This window comes from Pectinophora gossypiella, chromosome 7 (genome assembly GCF_024362695.1).
Source record: "Pectinophora gossypiella chromosome 7, ilPecGoss1.1, whole genome shotgun sequence".
NCBI lineage: Eukaryota > Metazoa > Arthropoda > Insecta > Lepidoptera > Gelechiidae > Pectinophora > Pectinophora gossypiella.
In genome coordinates this window covers 2,676,226-2,694,002 of record NC_065410.1, presented here as the reverse complement: position 1 = coordinate 2,694,002, position 17,777 = coordinate 2,676,226, and the positions used below count along the sequence as shown (strand labels likewise).

General features: G+C 37.0%; 3 protein-coding genes across 3 annotated transcripts in view; 2 read left to right on the top strand and 1 right to left on the bottom strand.

The window, feature by feature from the left end:
• LOC126368159 (phospholipid-transporting ATPase IF) overlaps positions 1-8,005 on the top strand; it is a 36,259-nt gene extending 28,254 nt beyond the window's left edge. Inside the window, exons 17-19 of the mRNA XM_050012044.1 lie at positions 908-1,063; positions 2,044-2,247; positions 6,943-8,005. Coding sequence (XP_049868001.1) covers positions 908-1,063; positions 2,044-2,236 — 349 coding nt within the window. The 3' untranslated portion in view covers positions 2,237-2,247; positions 6,943-8,005. The remainder of the gene's footprint in view (positions 1-907; positions 1,064-2,043; positions 2,248-6,942) is intronic.
• A 293-nt stretch (positions 8,006-8,298) lies between these two features.
• Positions 8,299-11,450, top strand: LOC126368229 (uncharacterized). Its single transcript, XM_050012134.1, has 4 exons — positions 8,299-8,593; positions 8,858-9,029; positions 9,347-9,478; positions 11,132-11,450. Exons 1-4 carry the CDS (start codon positions 8,478-8,480, stop codon positions 11,369-11,371), a joined length of 660 nt encoding a protein of 219 aa, XP_049868091.1. The 5' UTR covers positions 8,299-8,477; the 3' UTR covers positions 11,372-11,450.
• Positions 11,451-11,513: 63 nt separating this feature from the next.
• On the bottom strand, positions 11,514-17,316 carry LOC126368228 (uncharacterized protein CG5902). The gene is made up of 4 exons (XM_050012133.1): positions 16,988-17,316; positions 15,643-15,728; positions 15,108-15,338; positions 11,514-14,494 (listed from the first exon to the last, which is right to left on the bottom strand). The coding sequence occupies exons 1-4, from the start codon at positions 17,179-17,181 to the stop codon at positions 14,340-14,342; spliced, it is 666 nt and encodes a 221-aa protein (XP_049868090.1). The 5' UTR covers positions 17,182-17,316; the 3' UTR covers positions 11,514-14,339.
• Positions 17,317-17,777: the final 461 nt, after the last annotated feature.

Genomic DNA, 17,777 nt, shown 5'->3' with positions numbered 1-17,777 from the left:
ATGTCTATAAATAGAAGAAGAGGTGGGAAGGGCCAAGTGAGCTCGAAACGCGCGCCATACAAGTATGAGCAAAAAGTTCAGAAGTACTTCAACTTTGCAATCGTAGTATAGTACTTATATTAATGGGTCGTCTTGTGTATTTTAACCTGCAGGGCAAAAATCAAATATCGACTAACATGCAAGGAGTATCTCTCCTTATCACAGGAAAGCTAAAAACCTTAGTATAATCGGCTATTTATCAAAAAAATACTTTTGTACGCAAGTAATGTAAAAGTAATGATAAAATTGCAGCCTCATAAGATATACATTACTGGTAAAGTACATACATACATACATACATAAACTCACGCCCGTAATCCCTAATGGGGTGGGCAGAGCCACAAGTAATCAAAGACAACTTGCAGCCACTGTTGATACGAATTCCAAAGATGGATATGATGAACCTTATGGTGATAAGGGATCAGCCTATCGCCCATAACATTAGTCCATCATGTTAGAGGACACAATCCCTCTGTCGGTTTTTACGACATGCCCGGGAAGAGAAGCAGCTGAACGTGTTCTATGTTTTTTATATGCTCCCAGAACAGCATAGAAGCAAGACTGGTAAAGTACCTAGCTATAGAATTTGAGAAGCATAGAGCTGTCGTAGTCATCTGTTTGCAGGAGTACTTCGTAGTAAAAGAGAGTATTTAACAAATTTAACAACCGAAAGAGGTTGGAAAGACCCTAACGCGCAACTTGTATGAGAACCGCTGTCGCCGGTTCAACCCCACTCTCTTTTACTTTTTGACCTCCCAGGATCGATGCCAACTAGAGAGGTTGACTATACACCTCTGCCTACATGATATAGGAGTTATGGCGTCGGCATTGTGTTGTTGTTACTGTTCTCATTAATTTCTCCCCGCAGGTGTTTCGGCGCGATACTGTTCCACATGTTGGTGGTGATCACCAACTTGAAGTTGTGGCTGCAGGCGCGCTACCACACGCTCATCTTCATCCTGTCCATTTTCGGTTCAATCCTCTTATATATCCTCTTCAACGCCGTCTATTCTCTGTTGTACTTGTAAGTACCTGTTTCTCTTTTTTTAACGTCACTGCAGGGTCTATACGGCGACCGCGCCGCGCATAGCGCGATTTATATCGAGGTCTTCTACCAATAGACGCGAATGCTATAGAGGACGTGTATTCGAAAAGCATAGAGCTGTCGTATCACGCACGATTAAGTGTGTTTTGATAATTGACAGCCTGTGATGAAATCCCTACCTCTACGCCCTACCTAGACTGCCAACCAGAGGTGTCAAGTTCGATTCCCGGTTGGGTCTATTTGGGAATTTAACTTTTCTGAATTGACTCACCTGTGGGGTATCATCTTTACTTTCGACTAAGTAATTGAACTGAGTCGCACTAAATATCAAATTTGTCTGTTCTAAAGTACTATGTTCTAAGGTACCTACAAATCTTGAGCAACAGCTCAAGATTGTAGGTACCTTTTGGTGATTGAGTGTTCAAGACCAGTGATATGCCGTTCCCGGAATGTTTCCAAAGTGGAAATGTACCCGTTGTGAAAACTTTTCAATAGTAATGACACTGGCTGCTTTTCTTTTTCAAATTATTCCTTCTTGTACTCTGATTCTATCTGCCTAAAAGTTAGGTAATAATGATCTTTTTAGATAAGTTTTGCGCCTTTATACCGCCATTACCAAAGTGGAACATTACCACCACTGGAACATTACCAAAGTGGAACATTATCACCACTGGAACATTACCAAAGTGGAACATTACCACCACTGGAACATTACCAAAGTGGAACATTACCACCACTGGAACATTACCAAAGTGGAACATTACCACCACTGGAACATTACCACCACTGGAACATTACCAAAGTGGAACATTACCACCACTGGAACATTACCAAAGTGGGAACATTTCTGGGAACGGTACATCATTGTTCGAGGCGGAAAATTCCACTTGATCTCCCTCAGTATTCATTACGGTGTCAATTACACCTGTATATTTTTAAATATTTCTTTTTTCTTCCAGACAAATCGACGGCGACGTTCTCGGGACGTACACTCGACTACTAATGTCCCTACCGTTTGCTCTGCTGAACATTATAATAATAGTGGGTACTCTGTTACCAGATTACTGCGTACGCTACTTCTCAGACAAGCAGGGTCGAATGTGCATCAATATGGGCGAGAAATTGAGAAAAGTATTTACTACTAGATTATAGATCTAGGATAGGTGGGTGATTCTTATTCTTACGTTTTTTTTTGTGAGTTGTAAGAATTGTATATGTTTTTTAGGAAAATCAGTGACCCCTGAATTATTTTACTTAGGTAATTACTTCTAGTATCGTGTCCGGATATAATTTTTGCCATAAAATTATTAGATATTATATTTAAAAAAATTTGAAGTCATTAATGTCACGGAACGTGTCGTGTGAGATTGCCAGAATTGCAGATAAAATGTTTTTTTCTGAAGATGTGGCATGTTATTTTTCGAAATATTACAATAACTATGCAAGATGAACCTTTGTTCTATAAGACTGTTTAACAAAATATATAAATAATGCACACTATTTATGATTTTGAACAACATACATTTTGTGAGCAGTTTTTGTGTCACAACCGTGTGCGACTCTTTAAAATTACAATACTCTGTAGAAATAAATCTATGACATTGGCAACCCTTTTTAAGTTTTTTTAGAACGGCAACAATATGTTTTTTTCAGTATTGCAAATGGCTAAGAGCGTTGAGACCAGTATAAAATCAATCTGCTTTTACATTTTAAAAAAAGGACAACCTTAACTCGTCAACGCCGTGTTAGAGTTTTAAACTTAAGTATCAGTGTTACACTATTGTTTGAAATATAATATGCACGTCATACAGTGTAGTTTAAAATAATTACTTAAGATTTGCAGTATCGTGGATAGCTTTTGGGTTATATCGAACACGTTTCAAATTGTCACGACCATGTAATGATAAAAATGTCACAGCCGTAGACATTTTAAACACATGGTTGTGACATATAATGCATGATCGTGACATTCTTTTTTATTTCAATAATTTAGTGGGTTTTGTTGCTTTTATTTATAAATTATATTATTGTTTGATATGCTTACATACGAGTACTTACTTTACTAGTTCATATAGATCCCAGTACTGGGCAAGGGCCTCTTCCAAGATATTTGGAAGGAATTTATTCATAGCCACACTAGGCAGGGGTTTTATAGGCGGTTGTATGGTATTGTTACGGAAGTGGATTTTGGGATTGGAACGAAACTCACTGAGTTCAAGGAGAAATATTTGTTGGTCAAATTGTTAGTATAAATAACGACAACCCTGATACCCCTTGCTACGCTAAATTTACTAAGAAGAAGTATCATAGCGTCTCCTGATATCAATCAGGAGACACGGTCTTTACCTGGAATAGCAACGATTCTGCAGATCTTGGCCTGAAGTTCCCAGTACAAATAACCTCCTTAGAGGAGGCCTCGACAGCTATTAACTCCCTCACGGATCACGTGAGGTCGGTTTTAACGAAACTTCAAAACAGGTTCCGGATATGGAAGACCATATCGCTGGAAACTGCCTACCGATATCCGTGATCTGCCAACGGAGAAAAACGCAGCCACCCGCGCATATGATTCCAATCGCACCGAGGAATGTCGCCGTCATTTGCGTCTCCAGCAGCATACTGTAAGAACGTATTAATGACATGCGACAGAATCGGTGGGATAATCTTTTGAGCGGCATTGAGCTCCACCACCAGGCCATCTGGCAGCTGTCTAGGTCTCTTCAAAAGGATACGGTTTTACCTCTCAATAGGCCTAACCAACCCCCCGCTTTTGACGATAATAAAAAAGCCGAATGCCTTGCCGACAGTCTCGAAGCCCAATGTTCACCCAGCACTCTCCCTATCGATCGTAGGCACCGCTCGACGGTGAACTCTGAAGTTCAGCGTAGGGCTTCTGTACCTCCCACCGATCCTTCTCTTCCACAGGTCACTAAGGAAGAGATACTAGATATCATTAAAAATCTTCATACCCGAAAAGCCTCTGGCTCAGACGGTATCACGAATCGTGTCCTTAAAAACTTCGGTGCTCCCCTCATCTATTTACTAACGGCAATATTCAACGTCGCCATGCATGATCAACTGCGTCTTTCCACAGCAGTGGAAAGAAGCAATTGTAATTGGTATACTAAAGCCTGGGAAACCTAAAAACGAACCTTCGAGTTACCGCCCCATAAGTCTCCTCAATACCATGATTTATGAGCGGCTCATATTTTCTAGATCAGAATCAGAATCATTTATTCAACGTAATTATCATGGATAAACTTGTTGAAGGTCAATGTAACATTTTGAATTTACGTCATTTCGCAAGGTGTTATGGCTGAGGAGAAGAAATGACAAGAAACTGCAACAGCAACACATCTTTTAAATCAATGAGGGTACATTACAAGTTATTTAATAACTAGAGGAACACATTTAATACCAGACATGTTTATCATTTAGGTAATCATTAATCTTATAATAAGCTTTTTTACATAAAGTAAGCTTCACGTGAGCTTTAAATTTATTCTCTGACAAATTTAAAATATTATCTGGTATTTTATTGTAAAAACGTATACATAACCCCAAAAAAGATGAATTTAATTTACTTAATCTAGAATTTTGAACAACAATTTTATTTTTATTCCTTGTATTGTAAGTATGCCTTTCACAGTTTCTCGGAAGGAGAGATACATTCTTACGCACATACATAATGTTTTCATAAATATATTGACTTGCGACCGTCAGTATATTTATTTCTTTAAACAGCTCCCTTAAAGAGTCCCGACAACGCAGATTATAAATAGCGCGAACTGCCCTTTTTTGAATGATGAAAATAGTTTCTACATCAGCGGCTCGACCCCACAATAAAATACCGTAAGACATTACGCTGTGGAAGTAGCTGAAGTAGACAAGTCTAGCAGTGGGTACATCTGTGAGTTGTCGGATTCTTCTGACGGCATATGCTGCTGAACTTAGCTTGCCCGCTAGTGATACAATATGTGGGCCCCATTGAAGTTTTGAATCTACAGTAATTCCTAAGAAAACGGTGTGTTCAACAAAATCTAAATTCTCGTCGTTAATTTTAATGTTATTATTTACTTTCTTTACGTTTGGTAGAGCAAATTTAATACACTTCGTTTTCTTAGCATTTAGAACTAGGTTATTTACTGTAAACCAGCTCAGAACCTGCGACACAGCGCTGTTTGCTTCGTCAAGTTCCTAGATTACGGGACTACGCCGAATCCAATAGTCTTATTCCACTAGAGCAGTTTAGTTTTAGAACCAAACACTCCTGCGTTCAACAAGTGCACCGTATTATTAAACATATCTCTAGTAGGTTAAAAAACCTGTCGCTACGGGAGCGCTCTTCTTCGATGTGGCGAAAGCGTATGACAAAGTCTGGCACAACGGCTTGATCTACAAGCTTTATTCACTGGGAGTGCCAGACCGTCTCGTGCACATCATACGAGACTTCCTCTCAAATCGAACCTTTCGCTGCTACCGCATGGGAGGGACGCTCTCGTCACCGCACCCGATACATGGCGGAGTCCCACAAGGCTCCGTCCTCTCCCCTTTACTATTTTCATTGTATACTAGTGACATTCCCAAATCCCCTAACACCGAACTAGCTTTATTTGCGGATGATATAGCCATCTATTCTTCGTGCCGTGATCAAGTTATGATGACCGGAATTCTCCAACGCGCGGCCAATGCCTTGGGCAAGTGGTTTCGTAAATGGAGAATCGAGGTAAACCCGGAGAAAAGTGCAGCTGTGTATTTTTCAAAAAGCTATTATAACACGCCACGGTCACGCCGTCAACTTAAAGTCATCAAGATGTTTGGCAAGCCGATCCCTTGGGAGGAGTAAGTCAAATATCTCGGCGTAGTCTTAAATTGAAGTCTTACTTTTAAGGCCCATATCAAACGTGTGCGCGATCGCGCCGCGTTTGTAATGGGCAGTCTTCATTGTCTCCTTAACAAGCGTAGTAAATTGTCCCTTAGGAATAAGGTGAAAATCTACACGACTTGCATCCGTCCGATCATGACCTCATGAAAAGTATCGGCGTCCGAAAGACGTAATATACGATCCCGACGACCCGATTACTCTAGCCATAGAGGCAGCCAATCAGCTCGCGACACCAAACACTTCAGGTCCCCGATACTGACCCCGCCGGCGTGGTCGACGACTTCCCTCAATCAGCGCTTATCGCTATCGACCCTCTAGGTTCGATTAACTCTTTCAAATATTTTTCTTCTCACACGACGCTCTGAGCCGAGGTGGGCATGCCCCGATACTGACCCCGCCCAACTGGGCACCCTCAGGCCTGTTGCCTTAAACGTTGTACCGGGTGAGAGCCTTCAGCGCTCCCCATTTGTCCGGCCAAGTAGATAATGCCATCTGCGGCAAATGTACAATAAGTATAAAGGTTTTTGTTTCCAAATACTAACTTTTTTATGACGCGATCTCAATTATTGCGATTTAGTTAAGTATCACATAATCAGAAAGAAGATTACCAAATAAATACTTTTGATTAAACCAATTCAGTGTTTGCTTACTGCCTAATTGCTCCAATCAATTGAGACAAAAAACTAAGATGACAAAAAAAAATAACAGCAACAGTTACAATGAAAAATGCAAAACAGTCACATCCATGTCATATTGTGTCACAGCCATGTTTAGTGATGTCACGACCGAGGCACAAATGTCACAACCGTGTTTTTCTACCCTTGTTTTTTAATATTCCTGAGGGTATTAAGCTTGTCCATATGCATCCAAAATATGCTTTTGACATAAACTTTCGATTTGCATCATAAAAACTCATAAAGACATACATTATTTTTTTTTTGGGTTCTCTGCAAACTATTTAAGAATTACCCAGGTAGATTTATTTCTTGAAGGCAATCGGCTATGTACCCAAAGTACTCAAAGAAAAGAGTTCAAACTCGCATAATTCTTATAGCTGAAATGGTAAAGTCCTAAAGCTGGATCTGCATTCGCTCATGTCACGTAAGAGCCTGTCCAGATGAGGCTTTTTACGCGCGTTGTCATACCACAGAGTACTTAACATCGTACGGATACAGATGTACATCTGCAAGCATGCATGAATCTATAAAGTAATCAAATTACTCTGTGGTATGAAAACGCGAGTAAATCGCGCCTTCTGAACAAGGTCTAATTCGCGCCTTTTTTTGCGCGAAGAAAACGGAGTCCTCTATACTAGCAAAATGTTCATCATCGAATCCTTTATCACGCTCATGGAACGAAAAGCCGAAACTGATTGAACTTTTTTAGTGTGAGACATATGTTGTAACTAAGCGATAAAATAGATAAAGTATTTACATGTACTTGTAGCACGTGAAGCGATGAGGGTAGGCCTGCCAAACCCGGGTAGTAGTACTTAGATAGGTATATATCCTGATGTTTATGTAACAAAGACCAAGTATGTAATGATTATGAAACTTGTTTTGAAAGTTTTTTATGTTTTGGGATGAGGTGATAACGGCGCTTTGTAAATAACAGAGAATAACAAGCTAGTCATAGTACCTTAAAATATAAAAATATTTGTATTTAAATTATTTTTATTTTTAATGAAACATCCTTGGGGTAGCCTGAATCCTAACTCCTTCTAAGACAAGTTGCAATAAAGAAATGTTTGTTTTGTTCTGCTTATACCCTGTTAGGAATATAATGGGGAAATGGGACAAAAAGCTAATATATTACTTAATGAATAGGCAAAATATAAATGGGTAGGGTACCTACCTACCTACTTAATATATTTTTTTATTGTTACGATGCCTGACCGCCAGTAAACTCTTCAAAAAGAAAAATGTAAGTAACTCTACTAAGTAATCTAAGAAGAAAAAGCGGTTTAACTTCCCTTCCGGTTGATCGAGGGGAGGCCTGAGTGTGACTAGTATAGTGGGAATGTAGGTATATACATACAGGCTGATTGAGTTACTTATGTTATTATTTAATTTTGTATTGATTACGTTTTCGATTTATGATCAACAATTATTGATGAAAATGACAATAAATAATTTAAAATACTTTAAGTTGTTTACTTGTTTGATTGCTTTTTTTTAGTGTTACTCCCAAGTTACTCCTTTTGATTAGAAAAAAATACGTGTAGAGTAAACAAAACGCAAGTAAAAGTTTTGTGAATTGAAATGAATGTGAAGCTAGCATACTAAAACGCAATAATAATTATTAAAAAAAATAAAACATCTGTTTTTGACAGCATTTGTCATCATTATAAATGTCAAGTTTTGTCAACATGTGAACTGTTAAAATCTGAAAAGTTATATGATTATTCTAATGAATCGTTTTTCTATGAAGACTCTTAAATAAATACCTCTTATAGCACAAGCATAGCGTATATTCTTCATAAAATAAGTGAAAAAAACTTTGTAAGTCATGGCGTTAATGAGATCCTCGAAAGAAGTTCCCGAGGACGCGGTCATCCTGGATGAGCTGGAAGCCACCAGTTATATGTGGGATCTGGTCACCGACTGGGCAAATCCTAAAGACACGTAAGATTATTCTAGAATATTGGGGTATACTAGTTTAACACTTTGTTATAATCAGTACTCAGTTTTATTTTCATTAGGTTATGTTGAAAGTTTTTTCGCTTTTCTTAATAAATTATATCGTTAAGGTACGCCATTAAGATGGAAATAAATAAAAAAAAAATAAAAAAAAAAATTACTTAATTATTTACCATTATATATTCTGTGTAGTATAAAAATATTTCATCAATGTGCATTAAATCTATTAAGAAAATTATTTTTGTACAGGTGGGCTCTCCGGTATGCTCCAGGTGTCCTCGGTGGCATCAGTGCAGTGTCTGGTTTATTGATCAATAATCATTACAGAACAAAACTCAAACTTGGCACATATGGCTACATGTCTTCAGTAATACCTATATCTGTCATGCCAGCATTAATGACGGCACTCTTTCATAGACATGTAAGTTTTAAAATGAAAAAGAATATGCAAGTTATGCAAGTACATTGTTGTTTTTGCTAACACAATTCACTCAACCATAATAGACAGCGATACGGCTCACCACCTATCGTGTTGCGCGTTGGTCTAACAGAAAGCTCGGTGAGGTGTGGGTACTAATAATAATCATCTTTAACGAAGGATGTATCTCTGACTACCCCAATTGGGATATAGTCGTAAGTTTATGATATGTTTCTGTGGAAAATTCATTAAATGAAACTCATGATCATCACTGGACTACAGATCTAAAACAACATCTGAAAATACATTTGTTATTGCAGGTAATATCTACTGGAATGTTACTTATGAAAAATGAAGCCTGCCCAATATGCTATGAAGTAAAATCAGCGGCTATTCAACTTGCACTTGGTGTTGGTTATCCCTTGGTGCTGGGGCCGGCTTCAGCTCTTATGGTGAGTATATTAAGAGTTGATCCACATCTGTCAACTCCTCACTGTAGGTTCCTATTCATCTCCTTTTCTGTAACTCAGACGTCACTTGCTAGAGCGAAAGAGAGCGACCGCACGTCGATTCTGCTATGGTATAAGAAGACCAGGTATGCTCAAAACTGACAGCTAACATTTCAAGGTCAGCCCGGCTGACGTCATCCCGCCTAGTATTGCCATTTCGTAATAAATTATTATTATTATTATTATTATTGGAAGCACAGGCAGCACTTTGTGCTGATGCGTGCTTATCACTTCACTTGTGTTCATGATTGTTCATATATTTGTCAAGTCTATTTTTAAAAGAGTTCACTGAGGGAGCACTGATCACAGATTCTGGCAGTTCATTCCACGCGTCCACTACACGGTTGGGCAAAAAGTGATATCGAGGGTTGCTAGTACCTTTGGAGCGTGAGAGTTTTAGCGAGTGTCCTCTCAGATTGATGTTTTGGTTCAGTACATAGATGTCTTTCAAGGCATTAACATTATAGTATTCAGTAAGAATTTTAAACGTTTCAATGAGATCTCCACGTTGCCTACGATACTCCAAGGTGGTTAAACCAAGTATAGATAGTCGAAGCTCATATTCAACATTACGCAGGACTGTCACCATTTTTGTTGCTCTTCTTTGGACTCTCTCTAGTAATGCAATGTCCTTCCGAAAGTAAGGACTCCATATTTGAAACCCATGTTCTAACAGCGGTCTGACGTAAGTTTTGTAAAGCCTAAGAAACAATTCCTTGTCTATATGATAAAAAGCTTTTCTAATCATGTATAGGAGGGAGTTAGCCTTCTTAGTGATTCCAATAATGTGTTCGTCCCACTTTAGATTATTTGTTATCGTTATGCCAAGGTCCTTCTGTTTTTTAACACACTCGAGAGGTTTTGAGTCAATAGTGTAACTCAACGAGGGGTTGTTACTGCCAACATGCAACACAGTGCATTTGTCCACGTTTAATGTGATTAGCCAATCTCGGGTCCAAGCAATTACTCTATCGAGATCATCTTGGATTACATTATGACTAATAAGTGGGTTCCCCATTATTTTCGTGTCATCTGCAAAGAGTGATATATCAGACATGATAACATGTTTAAGATCTGTAAGATAGATACTGAATAAAATTGGTCCTAACACCGATCCCTGCGGCACACCGCTGAGGACTTTTCTGGGAACAGAGTATGATTCTCCGATGCGCACAGAGAAGGTGCGATTTGACAGGAAGTCTTCAATCCACTTCAAGAAATAAAGTAATAAATAAGTTTTTTCTATTTACGTTGCATGGAAATTTTGAACTTTTAGTAAAAGATGTACTTACAGTTTTAATATTTTTTATATATGAGACAAGAAATAGTAATTAAATACATTAGTCAGTAATTCCCTTAATTTTCAATAATAAAATTAACGTCCTTGGAATGTTGGAGATACCAATTGAATGGTAACACTTACGTCATCAATGGGCTAGCAATGGCGGCTAATCATAGGATTGAACATACCATGGATTCTGGCGAGTGCAGTCGCTCTCTCTTGTCGTATCCGTGGTATAAGATTTCTTTCCTTTACGAATAGATTCATTACATAAATCAATGTTTTTCTCTACTAAAATTCTTCTTTTGTTACAGTTTGCTTCCAGGTACGGCACATACAGAGTACCAAACTTAGCAGAAGGCCCAAAAGTAATGTTCCAATTTTTAAGAAAAATGACGAAGCCTTTGAGCGGGACACTCGCATTTCTAACCGTTACTCATTTTGTTGCGTCTTCAGTGCTAACTTACTTTGAAATGAGGAATAACTTTGCTGTGAGACGAAAAATGATAGAAATAGAGAATCGAATTATAGCCGAACAGGGCGAAGAAAATTGAATGTGCTTTATTTGTTATATATTGTATACTGTGTAGATATCATTAGAAGGCTAAATTAATAGGAATACGTAGAAAAGTACCTATTCTTTGATTGTCTCGCGACATTCTCTACTAACTGGTCAAGTAGGAAAGAAAAGCAACATGTCAAATTATTCTATATTATTACATTAATGTTTAAAATTACAAAAAAACGGACAACAAACTATGCACACAACTTTTCAGAGAATTACACTTTACATTTCCTATGTTTGAACACATGCACCTGCCCCTTCCACTTATATTTAATTTAGGTCTCTTCAATAAAACACACTAAAGTCCAAATCAAAGTAAGCTGTGATTTTAAAGTCAAAAGGTGACAAGTAAAATGTAAGAAGAATCACTTGAGCCTAGTTTTATTATTATAATATTATTATTTTATTACCATAGTCATTAAGTATCGATTGGCACTTTAAAAACAAGGTACTCAACTTTATACCCTGAATCCCTGGTTTAAATGAAGTCTAATAGGCTCTTTAATAGAATAGAGTTTACTACCACATAAGCTCAAGATTTTGCTCAAATCTCCCCGTTATTTGAAATTGAAGTCACTTATATTAAGACTTCAAAATCGCAGCTCAACTCACTCCCGGAATAAAGGAAATATTTGTGACAAATTCAGGAGAAATTATAGAATGGAGTTGCCTTAGGGCTATGTTTACACTTCATTTTTTCTTTCCCTTTTTGTTGGAGGTGAGGTATACACATACAGTCGGTAATGCACACATCTACCCACTACCGCAAACTCATAAAACCATTAAAAACGCATACCAAAACAAAAACCCATCTCACAAATAACAAAACACGAACTTCATGTACTTCGGCAGAGAACACTTATGCTCGGCACTCCACATCTATAATTTCTCCGAGATGACGAATGATAAAAAAAAACTCACTTTTAACCAAATGTATAAGTAATTGGAATAACCTGGGTAAACCCTCGATATTACGTCTTGTGAATTGATTGTAGAAAAGTACAGAAAACTTGGGCGTTTGTAGAGATTACTCAGCAAATATGTTTACTTTGTTGGCTAGTAAAACTGATAACGCATAACACATTAACTAAAAGTCGGTAATAATGCAACTAATCAGCGGTTTATAGCTCTAATGATTTCAATTATTTCTTTATAACAAACTACATTGTGTCATGGTTAGGCAGTAGCCAATAGTGGGACTAAAACTGCAAAAAAGTTATGACTTAACAAAGGGACAGACAAAATTATATAGGCTGGTTTTTTCTTATGCATTACATACAAAAATGTTGTGAATGGTTTGTAGTATAAAATCCAGTAAATTTTATTTGCTAGTCTCTGTTTTATTAAAAACGCAAAGAAAACATGCTTGATGGTTGCACTGTTCCAGAGTAATTTAATTCTCACTTTAGGTATAGGAGTGTTTCAGTAAATAAGGAATGGCCAATCATTTTAAGCCTGCAAGGATGTCAGGAAAAAAATAACTATGTGTAATATATTCGGTGATTAACTCTGCAGTGCATTGTCCGTCAATAACAGATCTCATATACTTATTTCATTACAGTATAGAAGCAACACGGAAACCCTCTCGAGTACAGGCTCTTTTCAGGCGACTTTTCACTTATTTGTCAGTTATATTAATCTGTCCCATCCCAGCTAAAAATTATACCTCTTTATTTTATCCTCCATAAAAAACAGCCCAGTTTTAAGTTCGTTGGCAAAATATTGCAACAATTGTCACATTACCCGATAATGTAAGACTTACGACCTAAAATAAATTCTTATGCTTAATTACTTATTCATATTTTTTTGTAGTTTCATATTTATGCTTTTTTTAGAATTTTTCCTTTTCTACCTAGTCGAAGAAAGAAATCTAATTTCATGATTATTAACATTCCATAACATTCATGACTTGAAAACTTAGTGGTGGATATTTACACGAAACAATCACAGCTAAGTTGTCAAACCTTACTTGTACATACACTCTATCTATCTTGCTCCAAAATAAAAGTATTTTGTAAAATTAGCCTTTTGTCGTTAATAAAAATAAATCGACAAATATACAAAAAAGAAAAAATCGATAAAATAAAAATAAATGCGAATCACGTAACCGAAAGAGAATGTTTAAAAAAAACCTAAAGGAAAACAAGATGGATAAAGTACATATCAAGACTGCGTTTGTCATATTTCTAACTTAGCTTTGTATAAGTACTTAAACAATAAAACAATGGTGCAGTCCTCTGAACAACAGTTAGAACCTTCAACTCCCTATGAGATCTGTTGCAGTTGTTGTAAACATTCACTATAGTACAATAAGATCAAATGGAAGCATGGGCAATCCTCTCATTAACAACACTCAATGCTCAATATGGTCATCATTTTGACTACCTAAACTTCTTACATAAGTCAAAATTTTGATCAAAGTGTAACGACAAATGACAAATTGCATTAAAATTGACGCCCTTCAATGAATCTAGCAACTAAATAACCACACGATTGTTAGACTATAACACTAATTTATTAATTATTCAAGTTGTAGAATATAATCACTGAACATTATACATTAAATACAAGCGAGTTATATTCATTGCTTAAACGATGGCACTGTTGATGTTTCAGGAATGTACAATTGTTGGCAGTGTTGTTTATTATCCTTATATGATTTTAACAAGACTTGATCTCTCCATTTTCGAGCTCGCATCACTTTGAACATAATTCTGACTTCTTGTACTTTCGAGGTCGTTCCGGAGTATGCTGAACGGTTCGCTTTGCGTCTTCAAGTGATTCTGGACACTATACGTACACTTAGAACCTAAGTTATTACTAACACAATATTCGTTTCCACTTTGCCCACTATTCCATCTCCGATATACTTGCTTAGCGTAAAGTAAATATGGTATACGATGATACACAAGTCTTAGATCGTGCAGATGGGGCGCGGGGAGCGCGCTCGGGTGTCGCTAGCAGCGCTGGCTGATGTAGTCGCCGTAGGAGGCGGACACCTCCTCGGACTGGTAGCGCGTCAGCTTGATGCTGCGCCGCAGCTCCGCCGTGATGGCCGCCTTGTACCCGCCCTTTCTGAGCAGGGAGTCGATTGTCTGAATTTGGTCCCAGCCTGCAATATACAAATGATGGCTCTCATACATGGTAGAAGCCGTACACTTGGGGGCCACATAATGGACCCATGGGAAGTCATGGATATTTCTCCAAACAGAGGCTGGATCTCTTCGAACGGATCGGTCTAGAGGAGGAGAGGAAGAGGGTCACAATAGATCTGACAAGGTCGCAGTGATCTCGCGGGCTGTATCAGATCGGTCCTCAAAATTCTCAAATAATAATATACAAATGATGATACAGTGAGATGAAAAAGCGCACTAATAAGCTATTTTACAACTTAGTCAAATGAGATATTTTTTACGTCGTCAATACGAAAATTTTACATATGGAAATACTGTCTATGTGACGTCACCAGTAAAGGCGGTCGACTATCGTACTCATTGATACTTAGTTCGAAATTAAAATTCAAAAATACGTCTAAAAGAACAATGATATTAATCTTTCGAACGCCGGAACGCGGATCTCGACCAGACACAATGTAAAATCTATTGTGTCTTGTATCTCGGCATATGAGAGGTTAATATTCGATCATCTTAGTTAGACTAGCTTCTATTTCGAGATTATCATTATTATAATTTAACTTTGATCCGGCGAAATACCCTATTGCATACCTTGCTCAGTAGCGACTTGAGGTAGGTATGTTGCAGTCCGTTTGGACCCACGTTCACTGATGAACTCGATTCGGATTCCATGCTTGCCCAGCTTCCAGTCGAGGTAGTGCTCTGCTTCCTCGAAGTGTTGTAAAATGGAGACGGACACCGTCAGCCGTGGGACTTCCTCTCGTGTGATCGGCGAGAACCGAGAATCCTTCAATGCACTTGTTATCGCATACTCGCGCAGACCTGTCGGCATAATAAGGTCAATCATGGGGAAAACACTATGGAAGACACGCGAAAATTGCTTTTTTACAGTGAAGATTGTAATAAAATGATAATGTAATGTTGCCATTATGGATATGGTTCATTATTTTTTTCAATATAAATTATATTCAAGAAAAGGATGGTGACTTTTGCTCGACTTGGCGGGGGCACTGCCGTGCCCTCAGATTTTACATTACTGTAAAGCTTATGACTAACATCTCTAATGAAAATAAACTTTTTTGTAATGGTAACAATATAATTTGCAAGTAGCTGAGTTCTCTATTACCTGAGTGTAAATGCATTGCATTGAACGTTCCAATACACCCTCTGAGGCGATGCTCCTTCCCAATTTTCCACGTCACAAATAAAGGACTGTAAAGCAGAAACTTCATTACTTAATTTGTATAAAATGGTTACAAACACACCACTGAATTGTGACTTGACATATTTTTAAGTAGGTATTTGTTTAGATATTACAATTTAAAATCTAGTAATTTAACATTTAACCATGAGTGTTTCATACTTATTATCTGCCATCTGTTAGTGACATGTTACTATTATCTTTCTTTATATAACATTAACTTACTATAATCTGGGAAATTTTCTTTCAGAATTTACTATTAAATCTCCACCCTAGCTCATCTCACCTCTAGCTATGTATTGTGTTAGTCCTATGTGCAGTTACATAAAAAACAAAATTACATACATACATATACTCACGCCCGTAATGCCTAATGGGTTACACAGAGCCACAAGTAATCAAAGTCCTAAGATGGACCAATGAAAGGTACATCCTGGAAAGACTATAAAACTTCCAGCATTTATAATAGGCTACTTCACAACCTAGTCTAATGAGATACTTTTTACGAAACATCTAAACAAACATTTTCTTTGGAGTTTGTATGGAAATACTTTCCTGTGACATCATAAATAAATGAGGTCAAATGTTGTAGGTACTCATTACTTAATTCATAAATAAAAAAAAAATTTTTCAATGTTACCTTAGTCTAATATTATAAAGGTCAAATATGCATTTCAATATTTTATGTGACCAAGGATTAGTAGTAAACATTCATATATTTGTAATTTTGTACCTAAACTTTATTTATAACATAAATTCTTATGTTATAAATAATATTGTTAATTAATTTATAATTAAAAATAAGACTAGACATAGGCTTCATCAATAAGCTAGCTAGTTTTTTATTTATAATTTAATAAGTCAACATAGATAAAGATAAAATACTAACAGAATATTTCTTACTTACCCAACAGCAAAATATTAAAAAGAAAAGTTGCAAAACATGAATATAGTTACTGGTAAAAAGTGCCTTATTATGTGATGAAGAATCAATGTGTGGGTGTTATAGGTGTGTACAATTTTGTATGATTATGCATTTTTTCACATAGCTTGCCTCATGCAAATTACACTTTCACCAAAATATAATTATAAATAACAAAAAACTGAAATGTACCACAAACAATGTTTACAAAAGTTAAAAGTACACTACGTAGGATATGTTTGGATCATTACAATGACCTGATTCGAGACAAAAGAATGTGCAAGTACTTGGACAAAGCATCCCAACTTGCCTTGGGTGAAGTTAATGGTACGGAGTTCGGGTACTTACTAAGCATCATTCGTAAAGTTTGGCGTCTGCGGAGGGTCCATACTGTGCAGCTGACTATATAAAACATCGAAACAGAAGAAACACATATCAGGAATAGCCACCGATTCTGTATAACCGTTCATTGGACGGTCAATATCAGAGTTGTATGTATTATTGAGTTTTTGTTTCTTAGTTCCACAGCATACAGAAGACATTTTGACGGATATGAGAGATATTTGGGGTAGGTATTTAAAAGAAGGCAATCACTCAATTTCACAAATAAACGGATAAACACTTTTCTTCTTTCCTCCTATTCTGTCCGTCCTTGGCTGTGTGCGTGTGCATTACATATATCAGTCATTGACACATAGTGCTGTCCTAAATTACTCTTTTATACGAAATTATATCAAGATTTTTTACAAAAAAGTAACAGAAAACCAAGTTAATCCTCCATTTTCAGCCGCCACGCCTACTACATAACTTAAGTGAAATATCGTGATGTAATACATTGAGTAAGGAGTTGATTTATTGGTTGATAGTCGATATTATTTGAACAGTGAATAGTACGAATAAGTTCTTTTGTTTATTGTTTCATTCTTGTATGTAAGCACTAGCATCTGAAATTCACTATAGACAAATTGTTTACTTTTATAACGTCATCAGCGTCTGAACTTAAAAAAGTGTTTTAATGACTCCATCATGGTTTATATGACTAATTTATGCACTTAATGAAGAAAACATTTTTAATTATTCTTCCCTACATTACTAATATTATTTAGTATTTAAAACGTCTGAATGCTTCTCAGCACTG